This window comes from Rhipicephalus microplus, chromosome 10 (assembly GCF_043290135.1).
Source record: "Rhipicephalus microplus isolate Deutch F79 chromosome 10, USDA_Rmic, whole genome shotgun sequence".
NCBI lineage: Eukaryota > Metazoa > Arthropoda > Arachnida > Ixodida > Ixodidae > Rhipicephalus > Rhipicephalus microplus.
In genome coordinates, this window is record NC_134709.1 from 10914802 (window position 1) to 10937634 (window position 22833).

Below are 22833 nucleotides of genomic sequence, written 5' to 3' on the forward strand. Positions count from 1 at the left end.
AGCTTCGCCCCTAAAACACTAGGTTCTTTAGAATTATGAATATATGTATTTTCTAGTAAGAGAGCACACCACCTAATACTTACGTATTGATGTTGTGCCTCAGGTATGCGTAGTATATAGTTGCTTTTTGATCGAGTATGCTCACAAGTACGAACGCATCCACCAGTTGAAGATGTCTGGGCGTTGAGCAAGTGCTTAAAGTTACGCTGAGCCACTGAATCGTTTCGTGTGACAGACAGACAAACTGACCAAAATTCCTGCGCTCAAGTTTTCCATAAAAGACTATCGAAGAACCCACAAAATAATGCCAAGTTTCCTGGTTCTTCCGCCCCTAAACAAACTTGTGAAAGCACAAAGAATGAGCGCGTCATTCTCGCCTGGCGTTTCTCGCGTTTTCGGTACGATTCGTGACGCTATAGCAGGCTGATTGCGTGAAGTAATGGAGAAATAACTTCTTTAATTGCTTCATACACGAGAGATAGCAGTTGTGAACCTGTCTCCTACACCCCGCTTCGACATGCGGTTTCCCACGCGTTCTACTCGTCTCACATCACTATCGCACACGGTCAACCGATTGGGCGACTCGGCTTCATATTGGGCGTTTCCGAAAGCTGAAGCAGGGGTAACAGCCCGCAGCCCAAAAACGCGAAATCATCGACGGCCTGAACGCGAGAAAGAATTGATTGATTGATTGATTAATTGATTGATTGATTGATTGATATGTGGGGTTTAACATCCCAAAACCAACATATGATTATGAGAGACGCCATAGTGGAGAGCTCCGGAAATTTCTACCACCTGGTGTTCTTTAACGTGCGCACGAATCTGAGTACGCGGGCCTAGATATTTTTCGCCTCCATCAAAAAATGCAGCCGCCGCAGCCGGGACTCGATCCCGCGACCTGTGGGTCAGCAGCCGAGTACCTTCTAGCCACTAGACCACCACGGCGGGGTAAGGCGAGAAAGAAAACACTCTAGTCATTGAACTCGGAGTGGTCTAGGGGCACTTCAAGTATTGCGCTGCTTTCCGCCGAAAGTTAAACCTGTATGCTTAAGCGCGCATCGGGTCTGACAGCGTGGTACGTGAACTCAACACGAACGGTGACACTTCCACGAAAGAGAAGCGCGAAGACAAAAGCAAAAAGAAAGTAAGAACAACAGCTACGAGGTTTGCATCTCTCTGGCGTTTCGCCGTAAGAACGGCGACGAAGAACAGGCCGCTGGCGCCGTTGAGTGGCTGGCCACCCAGGACGTCGCAACGGAGCGGGTCAGAACATAGAAAGAGAGCCGCGCCGACAGTTCGAATGGAAACACTGGTGGCAGAACCGGCTTGCCGGGAGGAAGGAGACTATACAGTGGCTTTGAGCCGCCAGCTCTGCGCGATAGAAGGGAATATGGAGAGAAGGGCGAAATATTTCCGATTCGCCGCCATCACCGTTTGGCACTTCAACGTGAACGATTGTTGAGTTTTGTACATGGCAGTGTCAAATTATTGAGGATAATAATAATAATGACGACGATGTTAAACCCCACATATCAATCAATAATAATGACGACATCACGTGACATCTTTAGGCCGACACAAAACCACAGAGAACGAGACGGACAGATGCAGAGCTTGTCCCTGTCGTTCTCTTCGGTTTTGTCCCTATCTGAATAACTATCGTTGACGTCGTTCTTGTTATTTTTAACAACCAATGTGATAACGAGGCACGCTCTAGGATTACCTCATCAGTAATCCCGAGCATGTGGGCTTTGGGTTATCTTTCATTAAAGTACCTTAAATAGTGTTATCGTGATTGTAAATCTACACGCACACGAGTGATTCTTTCTGCATTTCGCCCCAATCCAAATGCGTTCACCAACGTGACCAGGCATCGAATCCGTGTCATTTAGCTAAGCAGCGCAGCACGTTAGGTATACCTCAATGAGCCGCTGACGGGGGGTGGCGGGAGTAGCAACCAGAACTTTCTTCGGTTGGGAGAGGGATGCTTCAACCACCATTTGTGCACGTTCGTGCGCGCGATTATACGTGTGCATGCATATATTGAAAAATGACAGAGAGAACACGAAACATTTTCTCTGGCCCGCCGCGGTGGTCTAGAAGCTAAGGTACTCGGTTACTGACCCACAGGTCGCGGGATCGAATCCCGGCTGCGGCGGCTACATTTCCGATGGAGGCGGAAATGCTGTAGGCCCGTGTGCTCAGATTTAGGCGCACGTTAAAGAACCCCAGGTGGCCGAAATTTCCGGAGCCCTCCACTACGGCGTCTCTCATTATCATATGGTGGCTTTGGGACGTTAAACCTCGCATATCAATCAATCATTTTGGGACGTTAAACCCCACATGTCATCATCACATTCCCTCCTCCTCCCACCCCCCGGATGCGTCATTGACACGTGCTGCGCGCATCATGGTTACCGATGATTCGGGCTTCTTTTGCGCAGCAGCAGTGCGATGACGGTCAAGTGCATTTCTGTTTTCCGATGGTGCGCACTCCATTCGATCCGTGTACCTCAACGCAGGGCAACAAATCCCGCTCGCTCCTAGCTGCCTGGTTCTCATTGTACGTCTGGAAGTCTTCTTCTTGACCAAGGGCCGAGTTTTCGGCCAAGAAAAACGCTGCTCTGTATGTTTTTCTTCTTCTTCTTCTAGCTTGCTTGCCTGTCTTTCTTCACTTCAAATCGAGAATGCCAGTCGGCTGAACACAAATAAATGAAAGGACCAAACACTTTCTTTCTCTCTCTCTCTTTTATTTTTCTAATTTTGGCAACTGAACTGCAACGCGAAGAAAGAAAGCGCCGGAGTACAAGCCGAAAGACGCGGCTAGTTGTCTCAATTGCGCGGTAAAAAAAAAAAAAAAGCGGAGGGAAGCTGAGAGCAGGAATAGCCTTGCGAGCGGGGAGAGGGATGCTTACTGGGGGTGATGGGGGAGGATGAGGACACACGGAAAGCAAAGCCGCCGATCCGTCTTGGACGACAGAAGCCGGCTCTGGCTGGACTCGGGGAGTGAGTATCGTGTGGGTCGCGAAGGTTTGAGAGAAGAGTGCGAGCTTCAGCTGGCCTGCCTCCTTTTCCGTTTTTATTAACGCGCGGCTCTCGGAGGACCACTTAACGAGATGAAGAAGGCGGCATTCCAGGCGCGAGCACTGCGTCCAATACCAGAGAAAAAGAGCCCCCACCCCCACCCCAACCCCCTCCGATCTCCTTACGGACGGGATTCCAGAGTCACCATTCTGCAGCTGCGAAGTCTGCAGCTACAATGTTGAAACAGACGGCCTTTCCGCGAAACACTCAGTGCTTGCTCTCTCGTCTCCTCGGTATTCGATCAGTTGGAAAGAGCTACCTCTGATGGGCGCGTCAGTAATGTGTTAGAAGGAACCTAAAGTAACCATCAAGTTTAGCCGTTTACTTCCGGGTACTAGCTCTGCTCCTGTTTACACTTTATCGGGGCTGTCGTATCCAGGAATATTTTTTTCGGGGGTTGTTTGTGTGCAGAACGGCTAACTTTAGCAACTGGTGGTCGCTGTGAAGGCGTGCAAATGTTTCAGTCACCACCCGCATGAAAAAAAAAAAAAAATCGGGGAGTGTCTAACCTCCGGTCCCCCAACATTCCCCCCTTCTTCCCTCCCCCCTAGTTACGGCCCTGCGCTTTTTCTTGCGTGGGATGTAAAAACAGCGCAAAAAAATATAGACAAGGACAGAGGAAGAGACGACACCACCAACTAGCCCACCTTTCGCTATCATTTCTCTTGCGCTTTACTTTTTTTTATTTTGCCTCGGGTTTTCCGCGATGTCTGTCCGCTGTGTATAAATGCGAGTAAAACGCGTGGAAATAAAATAGTTGTTAGTCTGCGCTCTGTGCTTAAGTATGTGCAATCCGTGCTTAATATCTGCATAGCGCAAGACTACGAGTAGTTACGTTGTAACTACTCCTAGTCTTGCCAAGTATGTGCAATAGTTGAAATAAAGAAGAGGAAATGGACATGGGCCGGGCATGTAGCGCGTATACAGGATAACCGCTGGTCATTAAGGGTAACTAACTGGATTCCCAGAGAAGGGAAGCGGGTTAGGGGGAGACAGAAGGTTAGGTGGGCAGAGGAGATTAAGAAGTTTGCGGGTATAAATTGGCAGCAGCAAGCACAGGACCGGGTTAACTGGCGGAACAAGGGAGAGGCCTTTGTCCTGCAGTGGACGTGGTCAGGCTGATGATGATGATGATGATGACGACGACGACGACGACGACGATGATGATGATGATGATGATGATGATGATGATGATGATGATGATGATGATGATGATGATGATGTGCAATCCGTCACTGTGCGGCTGAAAAGCGCGTTTACCCGCGATACGCTTTATCATTTCGCGCTACGATGCCTTTGGGCAGTACCCGAAGGATCATTGCCGAGCTTCCATCCCGGCAAAAAGATCACGTGCTACTTGACGCCAGTTGGCAAAAAAAAAAAACAGTGTTCCACACTCGCCGTCATGGCAACGAGCGGCAATGACAGGCACTGCCAGATTCGCATGCACAGATATACTCGATAAAGTGGGCGGGGACAAGACCGCCGCGGTAGCTAAATTGGTAAAACACTGTACACGTTATCCGAAGGTTGTAGGCTTGGATTCCTACTAGCGGCGAGTCCGTCTTTTTGCTAACTTTAATTTATTTACATACAGATCAGCTACCGCTCTACAGTTAAAGAATGCAAATAATGTCCCTATACATTACTTGGCTCTGTGGTCTGTTTATTTCATTAGGTTGTGCATAACAAAGAAAACAAGTCCTTTATAAATTTCTTTTAGGACGTATAGCTCGCATCGCTCAAAAAAAAAAAAGGTGTCGCCATTTCTACGCACAAGTAAAGAATAACATGGAATCTTGCGGTGTCCACCGTGGTAGCGTATATGTTACAGTCCTCGGCTGCCGACCAGAAGGTCTCGGGTTCGATCACAGTTGCGGCGTTCACATCTCGACGGAGGCGAAGTGCCAGAGGCCCGGGTACTGTGCGATGGCAGTGCAATGTTAATGAACAACAAATGGTAAACATATTCGGAGCCCTCTAGTGCGGCGGCCCTAATAATGATATCATGGTCTTAGGACGTTACACTCCAGATATTGTTATTATTATCATTGCTATTGATACGAATATAAGGTCACTTTCCAATGGGCAGTTCCGGGGTAATTTTGGCCTAACTAACAGACACCGATTCCAAGGAAAATATAAAAGATGTTATTAGTAGCAGTTAAAGTGGACGAAAAGATGAATTGCCGCTGACGCGGGTCGAACCTGTGACCTTCAAGAAACGCGTCCGATGCTCTGCCACCTGATCTACAGCAATGGTCATACCCCCCCCCCCCCCCCACTTTCCGTCCACTTTACAGTGTATATATGTGCAGCTGAACCATGGCATGCAGAGATAGTGGAATGCTGTCTATCCTGCTTGTCGGCTCACGCCGAAAGTGATCATATTACGAGTAGGTGGCTGTCCAATTAGCCGTCGCATACTACCTGAAAGCTGTCAGAACAAAACCCTCGCTATGAATGAAGGAACGAAGTGGGAATTTAGCACTTTTTTTCTGCTTTAAATTTACGCTCAATTATTTTACTAGATAAACAGGTTATTCAACAAAGTTGCATTTTGGAAAACACGCGTGTTACCTCTGGGAAATCCGCGGTGCCGTCTTGGCAGCTGCTACTTCAGACTGACGATGTTACGTCTAGCGACGTCCTTGACGGGCTATAAACACTCGATCCTGCGTCGTTTTTTTCGAAAGGCGTTATCTAAAGTTAGCTTTTCCACAACAAGAGATGGTGTGAGGAGAAGCCCACTTCAGTGATTAGCGCGGGCTTGGAGGTATCTAATCCGTCAGTCAAAGGACGAGAAGAGAACGTGCGTTGAAGATTAAAAATCTATTCCCCGCTGAAATCCAATATGACAGTTTTGTTGGATTAAGTACAACAGTTTTACACATCGCAATAACGGCTTTCACCTAAAGAACCCAAAACACGAATTACCATTACTATGTATGTAATCATTCGCGATAGATGCGTCTTAGCAAAAGTATATTAACTATATATACATGCACAATATTTCACAAACAAAATGATGACCACACAATGTCGGTCAAGTAAGTGGCCACAACATGAAGTATGTTTTCATATGCCAACCTCATGTCCGAGTGAGTCGTGTAGTGTGCACACTAGTGGCGATCTACAGATATCGCTGCCGATTAGAACATTAGAAAATATTTACAAAGTGATTTTTACAGTTGTAGTAGTGACGATAAAAGTAAACACGAAAAAAACAGTACTGAAATGGCGCAGAGGCTACTGACTGGTCGCTAAAGAGGAACCGGGCACTGCACGCCGCTCTCAAGTGCAATATAATAAGCGTGTGCTTGTAGCACTGGACGTGAAATCACGCATTTGCTCAGTACACTCCGTGAATAACGAAAATGTCTCTCGACACTACAAGCTTGAGGCATTGTAAGCACGGTCGTGTGCCTCGTTTCCAACTGTCTCACTCTTTTTTTAAACGGCAAGCAAGTAGCGGGATTGATACCGACGGCGGCGGCTGAATTTTGATAGACGCGCAATGCTTCAGACTCGTGTATATCGTATTGTGTCATCATCATCATCATCATCATCATCATAATCATCAGCCTGACTACGTCAACTGCAGGACAAAGGCCTCTTCCATGTTCCGTCAGTTGTCTCGGTCGTGTGCTTGCTGCTGCCAATTTATACCCGCAAACTTCTTAATCTCGTCTGCCCACCTAACCTTCTGTCTCCCCCTAATCAGCTTGCCTTCTCTGGGAATCCAGTTAGTTACCCTTAATGACCAGCGGTTATCCTGTCTACGCGCTACATGCCCGGCCCATGTCCACTTCCTCTTCTTGATTTCAACTATGATATCCTTAATCCCCGTTTGTTCCCTAATCCACTCTGCTCTCTTCTTGTCTCTTAAGGTTACACCTACCATTTTTCTTTCCATTGCTCGCTGCGTCGTCCTCAATTTAAGCTGAATCCTCTTTGTAAGTCTCCAGGTTTCTTCTCCGTAGCTAAGTACCGGCAAGATACAGCTGTTATATACCTTCCTCTTGAGGTATAGTGCCAATCTGCCTGTCATAATTTGAGAGTGTTTGCCAAATGAACTCCATCCCATTCTTATTCTTCTAGTTACTTCAACCTCGTGGTTCAGCTCCGCGGTTATTACCTGCCCTAAGTAGACATAGTCTTTTACAACTTGAAGTGGACTACTACCTATCTCGAAGCGCTGCTCTCTTCCGAAGTTGTTGTACATTACTTTCGTTTTCTGCAGATTAATTTTAAGACCCACCTTTCTGCTCTCCTTGTCTAACTCCGTAATCATGAGTTGCAATTCATCCCCTGAGTTACTCAGCAATGCAATGTCATCGGCGAAGCGCAGGTTATTAATGTACTCTCTATTAACTCTTATTCCTTATTGTTCCAATTCTAGGCTTCTGAAAACCTCCTGTAAGCACGCGGTAAATAGCATTGGGGAGGTTGTGTCCCCCTGCCTTACACCTTTCTTGATTTGCATTCTGTTGCTTTCTTTATGAAGCACTATGGTAGCAGTTGATCCCCCGTATATTTCTTGCAGGATGTTTATATATACTTTATCTACGCCCTGATTCCGCAGTGTCAGCATGACTGCTGATATTTCTACTGAATCAAACGCCTTCTCGTAATTTATGAAGGCTTTGTATAGTGGTTGGCTATATTCTGAGCATTTCTCTATTGCCTGATTGATAGTATTAATGTGGTCGATTGTTGGGTAGCCTGTTCGAAATCCTACTTGTTCCTTTGGTTGATTGAATTCTAATGTTTTCTTTACTCTGTTAGCAATTATCTTTGTTAATAGCTTGTATACTACGGAGAGCAAGCTGATAGGCCTGTAATTCTTCAAGTCCTTATCATCTCCTTTCTCATGTGTTAAGATGATGTTAGCGTTCTTCCAAGACTCTGGTACTCTTCCCGTCAGGAGACATCTCGTAAACAGGGTGGCTAGTTTTTCTAACACAATCTGTCCTCCATCTTTCAGCAGATCAGATGTTACCCGATCTTCACCAGCAGCTTTGCCTCTTTGCATGCTCTCCAAGGCTTTTGTGTTGTGCACGTTAAACAACTCCAGATGGTCAATTTTCGGAGCCGTCCACTACGACGTCTTCCATAATCGCATCGTGGTTTTGGCACATAAAATCACTTATGTTATTAAAACGGCTAGCAAGTATTTCAAAGACAAAGAAGCAGTTAAAACACTTTCATCACTCACTGTTATAACATGAGCGGAACGTTGTTATATCGTTTTAAGGGGTAGATTTCCTCGGCTCGAACAACGTTCATTATCATGATAAAAATGAAGATACGTAAAAGAGAAAAAAAAAACCGAAACAAAGGCAGCTGATTTAACACCCAATGTTCCGATCCCCTAGGTTGCGCTAATCTTGTTGATCGATCCGCGACTGCGTTGCACGCCTTGTCTGTCAACAAAGTTGCAATCAACGCAGAAGACGCGTCTAATGCGCGGGCTCCGACGCCGTGAAAAGCGAACAAACAAACCGTTACTCAAGCGACAAAACCGAGAAACGGGAGGCGACCTCGCCAAATGGATCGCGGTAATCCGATCGCCTGGTGACGAAATTACGCGGGCCAGGCGTGGGCGGTACTCGCTTGGCACTCGCTTGTTACGCCCGACGGCCGATTCATTCTGGCGTGTCGCTCGCCGCGAGCTGAGGCACGCTGTGGCCACGTGTCGAGGGAGACACGCAGTCGCAGCTGGAGGGCGTTGCTGATTTATACACATGCACTTGTGGCACATTGCAGACCGAAGTTTGGCACTCACGTACGGGATGGCATCAAGGCTAATCAGGGCGACAGAATCTACAGAAAGTACATCCGATAAACGAAACCTACACAACAGAACTGAAGCGGCGTCAGTGACGTCGGGAAGGTTGATTAAACGGCACAGCAGGTGGTATTATACATCGGTATAGGTGGTGGGCGTGTTCTTCATCGGTACTACAAGTACCGAAGGACCATGGTACTAGCAAAGCCATGCCCAATTTCTTTCTTTTTTTTTTTTTTGCTCTTGCTCTTCTAACCAAATTTATTTATTTATTTCTCTCCCCGAGGGGCACAGGCTTTTTGCTCGCCGACGTCTTCATTTTTATTGGTACTGTGGCGAATTGTGCGGCATGTTCCATTTCTATGGCGCATGCCCACAAGGAACTGCGAACGAGGATAGCCTGGGCCGTTTCCCGAAGGATAGCTCAAAGCATGGTCTAAGCGCGCTCCGATTTCGTAAACAACACTTCTGTTTAAAAAACTTGGAGGAAATCTTTGAGCGCGTTATTCGCTGCTGGCGCTTCCAATCTTTTCGGCACAATTTGTGACGCCAGCAGTCATCTCGCGTGACGTCACGAGGAAATAAGCTCCCGATCGGTTCGTACACGAGGGACACGAGCTGCGAATAGTCTCCCATTCTCTGCTCTGTCATGCAGTCGCACGCCTGTTTTGCCTTGGGTCGCGTGACTATCGCGCGTTATTAACTGATTTCACTTCGTCTGGTGCGTTTTCGCAAGCAGAGATAACAGTGTGCAGCAAGCGCGAAATCTTGATAAGGCTCAATGGCGAGTGTTGATATCGTCCACGTGTTTTATGAAAGTAGTGATGAAGAGAAAGTAGCTTCTGAAAGAATGGTAGTGAAGACGATAAAGAACGAGAACAGAACGACGACTCCGAGACAGGGACACGAAGTCCTTCTTGTCTCTGTGTGTCGTCGTTCTGTTCTCGCGCTATAACTATCGTTATGTCATACCAACCAGCCCAAGCTGCCACACGAGAAAGAAGCCACTCTATCGGTACGTAGTGGTTCAGGCCAGTAGCATAGCCAGAGGGTGGCTCAACGGACCAATGCGCCCCCCCCCCCTCCGCCCTGCCCCACCCGATTTTTTAGGGGCGAAGCTCCTTAGGGCGTGGGCTGTGCGTCCCTTGTAGCCTGTATGTAGCCACCTCTAGTTTAGTTCTTGCAGTGTTCACTAGATGGCGGTACCGTCCCCTGTATGTAGCCACCTCTAGTTTAGTTCTTGCAGTGTTCACTAGATGGCGGTACCGTCTCCTGTATGTAGCTACCTCTCGTTTAGTTCTTGTAGTGTTTACTAGGTGGTGGTACTTGTAGCTGATGATGAAAAGATGCAAGATGTTATAAACTAGAAAGCGGTACTTGTAGTTGATGAAAGACGCGAGATCTTATAAAATAGGAATGATGTCACATATGGCGCGTGTCATTGGTTGAAGGCAATCGTTCGATTTAGTGCGGCGACGTACGCTAGGGGGAGCGATGTAATAAAATCGAGTGGGCAAAATGTACAGAGGATTCATGGTTTACCAGGTTTACCTCCGGAGCTTCGCCCACTCATCATCATTCACTTCGTGGATATGGCGGAATTTTTTTTTTTTTGCCATTGACTACAAAGCCCATAATGAGACTGGACCACATATTCCTGCCCGGCCTCCCACTTCAGATGAATGGGTTGCCTCCTCCTAAACAAATAGCGACTCTCGCCCCGTGTTTCCGGGCCCAATATGCTTCGCCTTCACGAGTGAAAAACGATACAGTAATCGGGTCCTGTTCCAATCGATTTCTCATTTCATTGTCATACGTTGCTTCTCGGTGGATATTTAAACCGTGTCATGCCCTGCTGCAGTGGTCTAGTGGCTAAGGTACTCGGCTGCTGCCCCGCAGGTCGCGGGATCGAATCCCGGCTGCGGCGGCTGCGTTTGCGATGGAGGCGGAAATGTTGTAGGCCCGTGATCTCAGATTTGGGTGCACGTTAAAGATCCCCAGGTGGTCAAAATTTCCGGAGGCCTCCACTACGGTGTCTCTCATAATCATATGGTGGTTTCGGGACGTTAAACCCCACATATCAATCAATCAATAAACCGTGCCACGAGAAAAAGAACGTCTGTGCTATCAAGATACGAACCACACACTGCATGCCCTGCCCATGTACACTTTTTATTCTTGATTTCGACTAAGATGTTCTTTACACTCGGTTTTTCCCTTCCCACTCTGCTCCCTTGCTGTCCATTAAGGTAACACCTATCGAGATAGTGGTCGTTCTAAGCTCTTCTAGGGCGCCTGCTGCAAGTAAAGTTTCGAAGGGCACTCTACGCCATATTTCACCATTTCTCGCGAAGTATAGAAGTATCTATACTGGGCGTCTGTAAGAAAATATGCGCACCTACATAGCTGCCCACGTAGTTGACGGCGTGGCTGCTGCTGCTGCTGCTGATAATGATGATGATGATGATGATGGCATTTATATATTTCAGCTGAGTCCTTTGTAATGAGCGGGCAGCTTTCATCAACCTAATTTTTCTGCAATTCACAAGGTGTGGCACATGGTGCTGAGAGAGAGATAGGAAGAGTGAAATGGAAAGCGACCAGGACCAAGGAAGGGAGATTCAGCAGAGAAATGACAGGAGGGAACATTAAAAAAAATTGAATGTATAAACTTCCACTGGACGACGCGATCAAGGAAAAAGGGCGCGAAGAACACACTAAACACTGTTTATCTTTCTATAACCTAGCATGAACTTTTTCCTCTATGCATATGAATCTTGTCCAAATCGCCACTTTCTAGAAAAATCGAACGCTCGCCGAATACATTTGACCCAATAATAAAGGCAGAATGGAAGGAATACGAGCGGCTGTTCATCGGAAGTATCTCAGAGACACACTCGCAGATTTCCGGAGCTGTGAAACGCCGAGGGTGGAGAGTGAAGATTTCCAAGGTTTCACCATGCCAGCATCTGCACGAGCTGCCCCCGTCTCATCACTCCTCAGCAAGATGTGTGGGAGGGCGTTGGACACCGGGACGCAGCCGGGAAGTGGCACATGTCGTGTTCGATGATCCCTGCCCCATCGTTATATGGCGACTATGAATAGTCCCTAGGACCCCGCCGACAAGGGGTCGTGTTGAGACGGAAAGGCGGGGACAGAATCTTCCCTACGAAGACGTATACGCACCACGCAGATTGGGTACAGTTCCAGATTTATCGAAGCTGCTCGCGCGCGCGGAGAGCACCTCACGAGAGATGGCTCACCCCGAGGACTCCGTTTTCGTCTCTCCGCGGCATTTCCGGAGCTGTAGACGACCGGGGCTGAAGCGCGGGTCTCGACAGGCCGCGAGAGGGGTCGGTCAACCGAGAAAAGAGAGTGACGTCAGCCGTGAAGTGAAAGGAATGGAATAAGCTATCACTCCCGCCACGACGTGTGCAGGAGAGAGAAGAGCATGCAGGTAATCGCAGAAGCAGCGGCCGCTGGATGCCACGAACAGTGGAAAGTAATTGAAAGTTTGCTTGCAAGGACAGTCAAGCTCCAATTAAATAGGAACATGTTGGGGTTAACCAAACGGCGTTCTTTCATTCTGCTTTTCGTCAGTACGCATACTATCAGCACGACTTCGGCTCGTACGCTAACTTCGAGGCCGGCACTGGCTATCTTCGATAAGCATATATTTAACGGTTCACCGCCGCGGTGGTTTAGTGGCTCAGGTACTTGGTTGCTGACCCGCAGGTCGCGGGATCCAATCCCGGCTGCGGCGGCTGCATGCATTTCCGATGGAGGCGGAAATGTTGTAGGCCCGTGTGCTCAGATTTGGGAGCACGTTAAAAAACCGCAAGTGGTCGAAATTTCCGGAGCCCTCCACTACGGCGTCTCTCAAAATCATATGGTGGTTTTAGGACGTTAAACCCCACAAATCAATCAATCAATTGGGACGTAAAGCCTCACGCATTAATAAATGTGTACAACTCGTCATTTCCATAACCTGAAATGCGTACTACTCATTGAAGACATATACGTAAACTTTTGTGCCGTATTGTGGGCGTGCGTGCAGGAATTTGAGCTGTATTGGGATCGTGCATCACTTAAACGTGCAGGCGAGAGCACATATAGTTTGCAATACAAATCGTCGTTCATTCTGCAGGGACACAAATGTACTTAAACATTAGTTTTCGTTTGTGCCACACTTATTTAGGATACATTGTACAAGTTTTCTTTAATTTGGATGAAACAAGGAAACGTACGCATTCTGTCGAATAGCAGCGTCGACACCCACTCCAATCTCCTACAGACCTTCCAAAAAAACAAAAACAATGACGTATTCATGGTTGTTTTTTTCCACAATCCACTCCATGTGTGGGCATGCGCGAAAGCTCACGAGATTTTAAAATAAGATAAAAATGAAAAACAATTTCGACTGCGCGCCCGGGCCATCAGAGTGACAGAGTCAGTGCAGAGTTCGAACTGAAACAAATACAGCGCGTCAGCGCGAAAAAAAAACACTTACAAAAAAATAGAAGGTCGGGCAGCGTACGGCGGCTCCGACATTAATGAAGTCAGGGAAGAGGAGGACGAAGAGGCGGCGGAACAAATGGCGTCGAGTTAATGATGCGACGCTAACGAGCGCTTTAAAAAGCCGTTTGCACGACCTCGCGCTCTTATAATCGACATTTTCTACGAGTAATTCATTAAAGCGGCCGAAAAAAAGTAACTTTTTCTGCTCCTCTCGTGTTGTTAGTTCTTCTTTGTGAGTGTTGTTCGGCTCAGCTCCCGTTATTTCTTCACCGTAGACCAGAGAGCGGTTGCCTGTGATGCGAGAGATGAGTGGGCGGTTGCTTGGAGTGTAGGGGTGGGGGGGAAGTATTCCTAAATTACAATAGTAGCGATGGGTGAAGGAGAAAGCCGGGCGTGGTGAAATTAGCCGGTCATTTAATTGCGTGGCCGCGCTCCCTCCACGATGCCGATGGGCAAATGTCACGCTCCCCGGCTCTTCGGTGTTTCTGCTGCCGTTGCTACATTGTGCGAGAACCTTGTGATCAGTGAAGTGCGGGGACAGAGACTATTGGTATGTAATGGTGTGGAAAAAAAAGAAAAAAAAAAAGGCGGCGCATCCAATTTTATTTAGGCGCACTCAAAGAGTTTCGGCAATCGTGCTTTCTAAGGCCCACTGGAGCCAAATCTGGCACGCAACATCGAAATGTTCACATCTTTCTGCCACAAATGAAACATAACCTTGGTGCAGAAGTCTGAGGCGCAAAAAAACATATCGTGAAGCAGGAAGAGCAGGAGAGAAGACAGAACAGCGCCATTCCGTCTTCGGCGCTGTTCTTCTCTTCTGCTCTTCCTGCTTCACGATATGTTTTTTGCGCCTCAGTCTTCTGCACCAAGTATGCACCAACTAGCCCATAAACAAGTCCTTTTGAAACACAACCGTGTTGAAGGTCAAAACATCGCAGGTTGCCTTCTATAGTTGCCTAAGACAACGAGAATGCTAAAGCCACGTTGTTTATTCTTCTTAGTCGATTGTATTGATCCAAACCCCTTCCTTTCTCATAGTTTCCTGCAGCTAACGCGATTTAGCACTGCCTCCAAGATCGGAGGCACCTCAGCTTTCGTACCTCACGTGGTTTTGCAGCGCGGTCTCCAAGATTTCTCAACGCTTGATGAAACGAATATGTCGTGTGATTAACGCCAGTAATATACGAGCGTGCGCAGGGAGGTGCGGGGGGGGGGGAGGCGAACACATCCCCTGGTTATCTAAGAAACGGGGGGGGGGGGTGCATGGTCAGCCTCATACATATACATATTATGGAGGGGGGCGCTGTGACTCACGGGGAGGGGGGGGGGCGCCAGTGGCGTAGTCAGAAAAAGGCACACCACTGCCCGTGCCACCCCCCCCCCCCCCTTAATTTTTCAGCCTTGGCATACACAGCGATTTCAAGAAGGCCCCCCTCTTCCTCCGGAAATTGCGGGGGAATGCGGTATTTCAGGACACCGCTGACCACAAATCACCAAGTTGGTGTGTGTTGAGATATGCTATCGCGTGGAGAAAAGCTATATGCGTGGACATTTATTTATAAGACACCACTAACATGCTGGCATTAATTTTCTTTTTTTTTTCCCCGACGCAGACTGGCAGCGGCGTGCGATCCTTCTTGTGGTCGACGCGCAGCGAACCGCCGTCGTACTTTTTCGGCACCATCCACGTGCCGTACACCCGAGTGTGGGAACACGTGCCGGAAAACGCCAAGCGGGCGTTCGCCAACGCCGACCGCGTCGTCTTCGAGCTGGACCTGCTGGACCCTGGCACCCTGGCGGCACTCGCCAACTGCCAGCTGCTGCCCGAGGGACGCTCTCTGGCCGACATCCTGCCCGCCGACCTGCTCTTGAGGTTGCGGAGGTAATACGCCTGCTCTATAGTTCCGTCTAATTTTATTTCACCGACAGTGGCTTGGGGTTAGGAGTCGACGGGGGTGGCGATTTGGGCTTGTTGGTATGGTAGCAGCGAGATAATGGATCGTAGCGCAGACTTAGGACATGGACAAAAGAAGGTGTTCTCTTGAATGTGCTTTCTTTTCTCCATCTCCTTAGTCTGCGCTACCATCCATTGGAATCAGGAGCGACCGTAGAGTCGCCCGCAATGTGAGTTGCAACGAGCTGTCCTGGTTCGATATGGTGCCAACACTGCGAATCAACACTTGCAAAGATTGGTGAATTAAACTCTCTCAGTTAGCGCTACTTTCCGAACCAACGCAACATTTCTCAGTGTCATTGTTCAAGTTAAGAGTCTCCACAGTCAGCGTGTTGCAACTCATATCGGGCGCGACTATATGTTACCACTTGCAACGACTGGCGTAACCACGGGGAGTGAGCAGTTCAAGTCCTTCCATTATTAGGAAAGACACGCCTTGGGGTCCTTGTCGGCGTTTCGTTTCGTCGTCGCGGTCCATCATAAACGAATACACGCCACAAAAATTGGGTAAATCCCACTATTCGCCTCTAGTTCATTACCTATATGCGTACTATGAATAAAAGGTTCGTGGTTACTGCCTGAAACATTGTTTGGCTTGGCAGCGGTGTCGCAATGCCCGACGAAATTTACCGAAGCACTCTAGTTTTTTATCTGAACCCAGAGACACGAGCGTGCACCGATACGGTGAAGTCGTTTATTCGAAACACCACTTTTTGACACGTATCCGCAAAGGGATGATGCGTTAGTGGACCGTGGTAGCGAGTAAAGCGAAGAGTAAAGACATTGCTCTGGGAAGCACGGGCGGACTGCATGCATCGCCGCTCCACAAGTTTCAAGTTAGTGGAGCTGAAACAGAAACACCCTTTTGTTTCTCATTGCGTAGTGCATGCTTTTATTAAGTGACGACGCCTTTCTGATTCCCCCCTCCCCCCCATTCTGCATGTGTCTACGCACGCACACATAGACGCACGCAAGAACGCACATAAAAGGTGACCGGAGACTGGTTGCGTCTCCTCCCCCTTCCCCCTCCAAAAAAAAAAAAAGTTCCGATTACGCCTCTGCTTGGAACTCATTAAAGAGGCAACACTGCGAGTCGGCATTTTGACAATGAACTCCCGTCCTTCTGTAGCTGTCCTTCCGAGTCCCTAAGTTTTCGCCCAAGTATTGTCACCGTGAGCAAACAAGTCGCAGTGTCGTAAGAGTGGGAGGTTTGAAGGATGGACGAGAGAAAAAAAAAAAGGTAGAACGGGGAACCTCTCTCATCTTCACAAGAACCGGGGAGTGGGGGTACCGACCCGAGTGCTTCCCGCACTGGAGGCAGACACTCCGCCATTTTACACTATGGCTAACAGAACAACTTCTTTTTCTATCTTGTAATGCAGCTCATGTTCAGATGACGAAACCACATTGTTTCGTGATGTAGCCACGCGCACGTTATACGTCACTATAGCGTCATAAGTCACACTACAGCGTTTAAATCCCCACTAAGCTGACCGACTTCAAGAAATTCGTACGCGCTTAGGAAATCCAACATCGAATGGGTGCTTCGCATGCACAAAATGTAGCTAACAGAGCGGAAATGTTAAAGGCGTTTTGGTATAAATGAGGTTGTTTTAATGATAACAAGCGCGTAAAATAGTAATTAAATATGGGCTCCCATAGCTGCCCAGCAGCCCTGGCTTCGCTGGCCAGCGGATTATCACTGTATTCAAATTGTATATCAGCGGTCTCTGTTACGTTCTTTTCGTGCGCGCCTTCTCGAAGTACTCCGAGATGGCAGTTAAGGAATATTCTTTCCCACGGCACCGGCGCAGGCACTTGGACTACGTGCGCGCCAAGATGTCGGCGTGGATGACGGCCGACCAGCGCGGCCGCGGCCTGTACGCCGACTACCTGTTCCACGCCATCACGGGCGACTGGGAGCGCAAGCGGCCCATCTGGGTGCTCCTCATGGTCGACTCGCTCACCGAGGAAGGCGTGCGCTCGCGTGGCGTGCCCGTGCTCGACCTGTTCCTGGCGCAGGCGGCGCAGCACCTGGACAAGCGCACCGGCGCCGTCGAGCAGGTGCACGAGCAGTGCCTGCCCATCAACGGACTCAACGGCAGCCAGGTGAGTTTCCCACAATACTTACTAGAGGGAACTCTGGCGCCAGTGTCTATGGGAGCTACCTGTTCGTCTACCTGTCCGTCTGTCTGCCAGTCTGTCTGTCCGTCCGTGCGTCCGTCCGTGCGTCCATCTAGAGAACACTCAAAGTACCACACTTCAGCGAGCATGGGAATGATGGGTAGTACGCACATTTGTCTAATATTCGTACTTATGGCCTGCCTTTGGCTACGCGTGTGTTCCTGTGGCTTGGAGCCGTTTTCTTGCGAAACACGTATTAGCAGATGTTTAGCGGTTGCGCTTCACCATTTTATTTTTTTTAGACTTACTTTCCAAACTGGCTCACGAAGTTTGAAAGCATTCAATCTTTCTTTCGTGACAAAACCGAAACACAGCAATAAACGAAGCCGCAAGTATACGATTCGCCACCCGCAAGTACGAAGACTATAGGCAAATGTGTGTACTACCCATCATTCCCATGGTCGCTGAACGATCGCAGCGCCAGAGTGCCCTCTAGTTAATATTGAGAAACCCTATGGGTGAGAACACGGCTCTCCACTTTCTTCGTGCTCTTCGATTGCTGCGCGTCGGCTTCTGGTGGTCGTCAACGCGTCCGAAGGGTGTGCCCCGTCTGATACCTACAGTAAGGTCTCGTGACTATAGCGTCGTGGGTGGAGCTGAATTAGTCGTCTAAGAGAGATTTTTTGATGCCGGAGACCGCTAACGGCTTGCGAACCCAAGCTCGTTTTTTTTTTTTTAACTTCCTCGCGGGTGACTGACTCATATTTGCAAGGTGTTTCAGCGCGCGAACAAAGGAAAAAAAGGACAGGGTAGACAGAAAGAGCGCTGACTTCCAACTAAATTTATTTCGCAGAGTGGCAAGAATTTATACGTCTAAAAAGGAAGATTCTGTCTACCCTGTCCTTTTTTTCCTTTGTTCGCGCGCTGAAACACCTTGCAAATATGAATACGCACCAACTAGCCCAAGCTTCCACTCTTGTGGGTGACTGACGAACTGAAGAAAGAGAACAAAAGAGCGCAAGAGCTTGGGGTCTGAGCAGCTATAGAAATCCGCGGCGCTGAAACTTTCGGGTGATGAACAGGAGGCGCATCACCGAGCGTCTTCAGCGTTGTCCAACTGCAACAAATAGACTGATATACATCATTATCATCATCATTATCATAATCATCATCATTATCATCATTCTGACTACGTGCACTGCGAGGCAAATACCTCTAAGTTAACACCAAAGTGCTTTATGCCGGGTCCATCAAGACTTCAGTGACGTGTTTCTGTCATGGATAAGACATCGTTAAAATTTACATGATCAGCATGCAAGCAATGAACCGAAAGAAAAAAAAACTTCGCAATTTCGGAGACCCGGCAATCAAACCTACGACAATAGGAAGTGCGCGCTTATAGCCAACTGAGCGGTCGGTGCATTTTCGACGTGTACTCTTCGGGTGTGCCTTATATGGCCGCAGAAATTGCTCCTACTAATCATTTTACGAAGAGAACCAACGAGACGCTATGAGGGCGTCTACAGTGCCTCGCGCATCTTGGCGCAGGGCAGCGCATGCCTGTCGTGCACGAGCCGGGGAGACTGACCTGGTGGCTGATCAGAAAGGGACACGTAGGCGGAACGCTTTTAGCAGACTCTTCTTTGTCTCATAGCTATACTTTTCTAGGCACAAGTTAGCCCTTAATAAATCATTGTGTGTGTGTTCCCCCCTCTTATATTACGTGACAATATGTCTTACACTCCTTTGCTGTGTACCCGCGCTCTTTGTTTGTCGGGACGGTGTCGCGGCCCAAGAGCGGAGAACACTGCTGCATTGTGACACTAACTAACACCGATAGAGAACGCTGCGGTAGTGTCAGCCCTTTGGCGTGTCGATGCCAGCGTTCGAACGGACGCAACGGCATCAGAGCCTACCAGAGACGCCTGGGTGGCGTTGTTTCTACTTAAAACAAAGTGTAGCGTTGCCTCCGCAATCAGCTCCGACAAGGTTTCTGAGGCTGATTTCGCAGGCCACAAATGTAGTCTGTAATTGCGACGTATACGCGCTGATTTGACTCGGTGACGATGCAGTTAAGTGCTTCGCCTTTCGCGTTGCGCTTGCGCGTACAGTGTAGTGCAGCTTCGATATGCAGCAATGGTGTATCTCCGCCATCTATAGTTATACGAGTGCGATGGTACCGACTACGGGAATGTTGCATTGTGCGCCGATGAAATACAACGGCGCCGATGGGTGAAGTGAGTTCGGTGCAGCGATGGACATGCCAGGGGGGAGTGGGAGGCCTTCGCGCTTTCACGGCACAAACTGAGTATTCTGTCTCTCGCGTTCGTGAAGTTGGGTGCATTGCGACCCAACTCACACAGACACCGATGCAGGACCGAAATGACCTTATCTTCACCGAAATGTCCTATCAGCAGGACGCTGCTCTCCAACATGACGCTGTCTGCTGAGCACATATCCACAGGACGGTCGCTTTTCATACAACTGACGCCCGTCACAGCTACTCCTACTCGGCGAGGTTTTCCTCTCCAAATCTTCTTGGCGGCCTTTCCGGACAGTTTGTGGCTTGCTATTGTTCGGACACGCGCTGTGCAGACAGAGTCGATAGCTTTTTTTTATTATTACTTCTTTCTCATTCTTCTCTTACCTATACCCTTTAATTCCACTACCCATCCCCGTGCCGACCTGTTGAGGTGTCATCGTAATGATAGACAGTTGCGGGCGGCACTTTTCTCTTCTTTTTTCTCTACATAGTCACATAATAGCAGACCCGCAAATCACGCTCCTTCGCCGCAGCAGACCGCGAATCGAAAAGCGATTGAGTTAAAACTAGTTAGGTTTCGCTTGCACGGTTCGCGAACGCTGTGGTTGGAGTGTGATTTGCGCGATGCTGCGGTGCGTGCAGCGTCTGCGGAAAGTGTACGCCTGTCGCGAGTCGTTGACTGTCGTGGTGAAGAAGAGGTGCCACCAGGTATCAACATGGGTGCATCAACATCTAAGGGTGCTGTAACCACTTAACTCCAATAGACATTATATTGTCACAATGCAGAAACAGCAGCAGTCGAATCCAGGGAACTCACTTTAATTGTATTAGAATACTGGCAAACTGATCGGAAGAGAACCTCGTCTTCTTCACTCGCTGCGCGTGTTCTTCGTTGTTCTCTTCGTGCTGCATATTCAATGTGGCAATATATCAATGTGTAGTAAATACTCAACTGCTTGTGTGAAGACACGTTTCAGTTTCGTGTAGGATATCCATTCTTGTATCAGAGGGATCAACCTCTTTTCCCCCCAAATAGCCCGGTCCTGTGCTTTATGAAACCGCGTAATCCCCGCAAACCTTTTTTAATTTAATGTGCCTTATGATCTGCCCCTCAAGTGCTTGCCTTCTCTTGGAATCCAGTCTGATAGTCTTAATGATTAGGGGCTGACCACGCCTTTGCGCTACGTGCCCTGCCCACGTCAATCTGTTATTCTTGATTTGAATAAATGACATGTAAACCATTAAAAAGCTAAGAACATATTAAGACACGGGCAACGAAAGGCAATGACACCAGCACTCACGTTCATCTGAAAGCTATACGTATAGACTCGATCTGTAAACAATTATGCAACGTAAACGAAGCAGCAACAACAAATTAACGGAAATTGGTGGGAGAAGTAAGTGGGAAAAGAAGAACTGGAAAACCTCCCAAGGGGCACGGACAGAGCGCGGAACAAACCGAGACTGACGGGCTGTCTGGCGAAATCCGGCTAACGAGCGTTCGAAGGTGCTCGCCGAGTCTCTGTCCGGACGTCCAAGCTCGGACGCGCAAAAAACAAAAACAAAAAACGGCAAAATCAGCGCGCAAAGCGACTGCAAGTGACTGGCCAGGGACAGGTCGCAAAAAAAAGAAAACGCAAGGAAAACATGCAGTACACGGATTGGAAGGGGGGGGGGGGGGGGGCTAACGTAAGCAGCGCTTACGCTCTCACAACAACCTCGTCTAGGTAGGTGCTACGCTCAATGCATGCCGATGCGATTCAAGGCGTAGAATAAATCTCCGCAGGACGTCACTTGTTTGCAGTAGCTGGCACCGCGACGCCTCCCAGACGATCTCGTCGTGGATTAGCAGAGAGAGAGAGAGTTTGTGCGCTCCTTTCGCCGAGGAGTCGTGGTAGCCGGATTAGTTAGCGCCCGCTAGCGCGATGGCGCGTTGCACGAGCGAGCGGAGACGGCGTAGAGAGTGCCTAACGTCCCTAGATGTCTAGGGACCTTGAGAGTGCCTCGACGCGCGCGCCCCCAAACGGAGCAGAGGCGAACGAGCGCATCGAGGCACTCGTTAGACGGTGCGCTTCGAGTCTCCACCTGTCGCGTCGTCGTCGCTCATCGCAGCTCATCGAGGCACGACGCGTGGTAATGAGGTCACGTTCAAAAAAAAAAAAACTATACGCAGACACCGAGGTGGAAATGATTGCCTTTTAGCTGATGTTCCTCCGTAATCGCGTCACACTAATTTTTTTTTTCGGGGATAGCGCGAGTTGGCACACCATGAATGGAGGGTGCAGTTTGTCGGAAGATTTATCGAGGTAATTAGTAAACTGCCGCGACAAATCATTTGGCCGACAGCGCGCGGAGAATTCTCGCTGACCAACCGTCGTAGGGTATACGTTATTTCGCCCAACGTTATTTCTGGTTTTGCATAGTTTTCCGTGGAGACATCCGGTACCTCCCAAACATGTTTACCTTCCAAGAAACCATAGTCAAATGCTGCAAACAGAGTGCTGCGACCGTCATATCGGTTGCGCCATGAACGCTTCAAAGTAGAACTTTAAACCCACGTGACGAGTTGCACTTTGAAATAAGTTCACTCTGCGTTGACCCCAACGAAATATGCATACACGGAAAGAACACCTATGCGCGCATCGTTTGTTCCTTCGTTGCATCTCATTCACCTTTTCTCTTTCTCCGTCTGTAGCAAACGAGCTGCAACCTGGTTAGGTCACTACGTTTGGCATAAAGATGGAAATGGAAACTTACGGGCTCGTTTTTTTTTTGTCATAGACACAACGTTAATGAGGACTAACTTACAACAATGCCACGGAAAATATGAGGGGTGTAATTAGTATTGTAATGTAAGTGTGAAGAAATGGAAAGTGGACGAAAAGGTGACTTGCCGCCGGCTGGGGTCGAACCTGCGGTCTTCGAATAACCCGTCCGATGCTTCGCCAACTAATTCACAGCGGCGGTCATCCACTGACGTCCACTTCATGGGTGATGTATGGCCATTTAAACCTCCTGGGAGGTCGCAGGTTTGGTGCCTGCCAACGGAAAGTTCTATTTCGCCTATACTCTTCTATTTTCACATTTACATTA

The 22833-nt window shown here is 48.5% G+C and overlaps 1 protein-coding gene and 1 pseudogene across 1 annotated transcript in view; one reads left to right on the top strand and one right to left on the bottom strand.

The window, feature by feature from the left end:
* LOC119181881 (metalloprotease TIKI2) overlaps positions 1 to 22833 on the top strand; it is a 130194-nt gene that overhangs the window by 61971 nt on the left and 45390 nt on the right. Inside the window, exons 3-4 of the mRNA XM_037433122.2 lie at positions 15013 to 15281; positions 17168 to 17462. Of these exons, the coding sequence (XP_037289019.2) occupies positions 15013 to 15281; positions 17168 to 17462 (564 nt within the window). The remainder of the gene's footprint in view (positions 1 to 15012; positions 15282 to 17167; positions 17463 to 22833) is intronic.
* Positions 1 to 22833, bottom strand: part of LOC119180627 (uncharacterized) — a 118595-nt pseudogene that overhangs the window by 57454 nt on the left and 38308 nt on the right.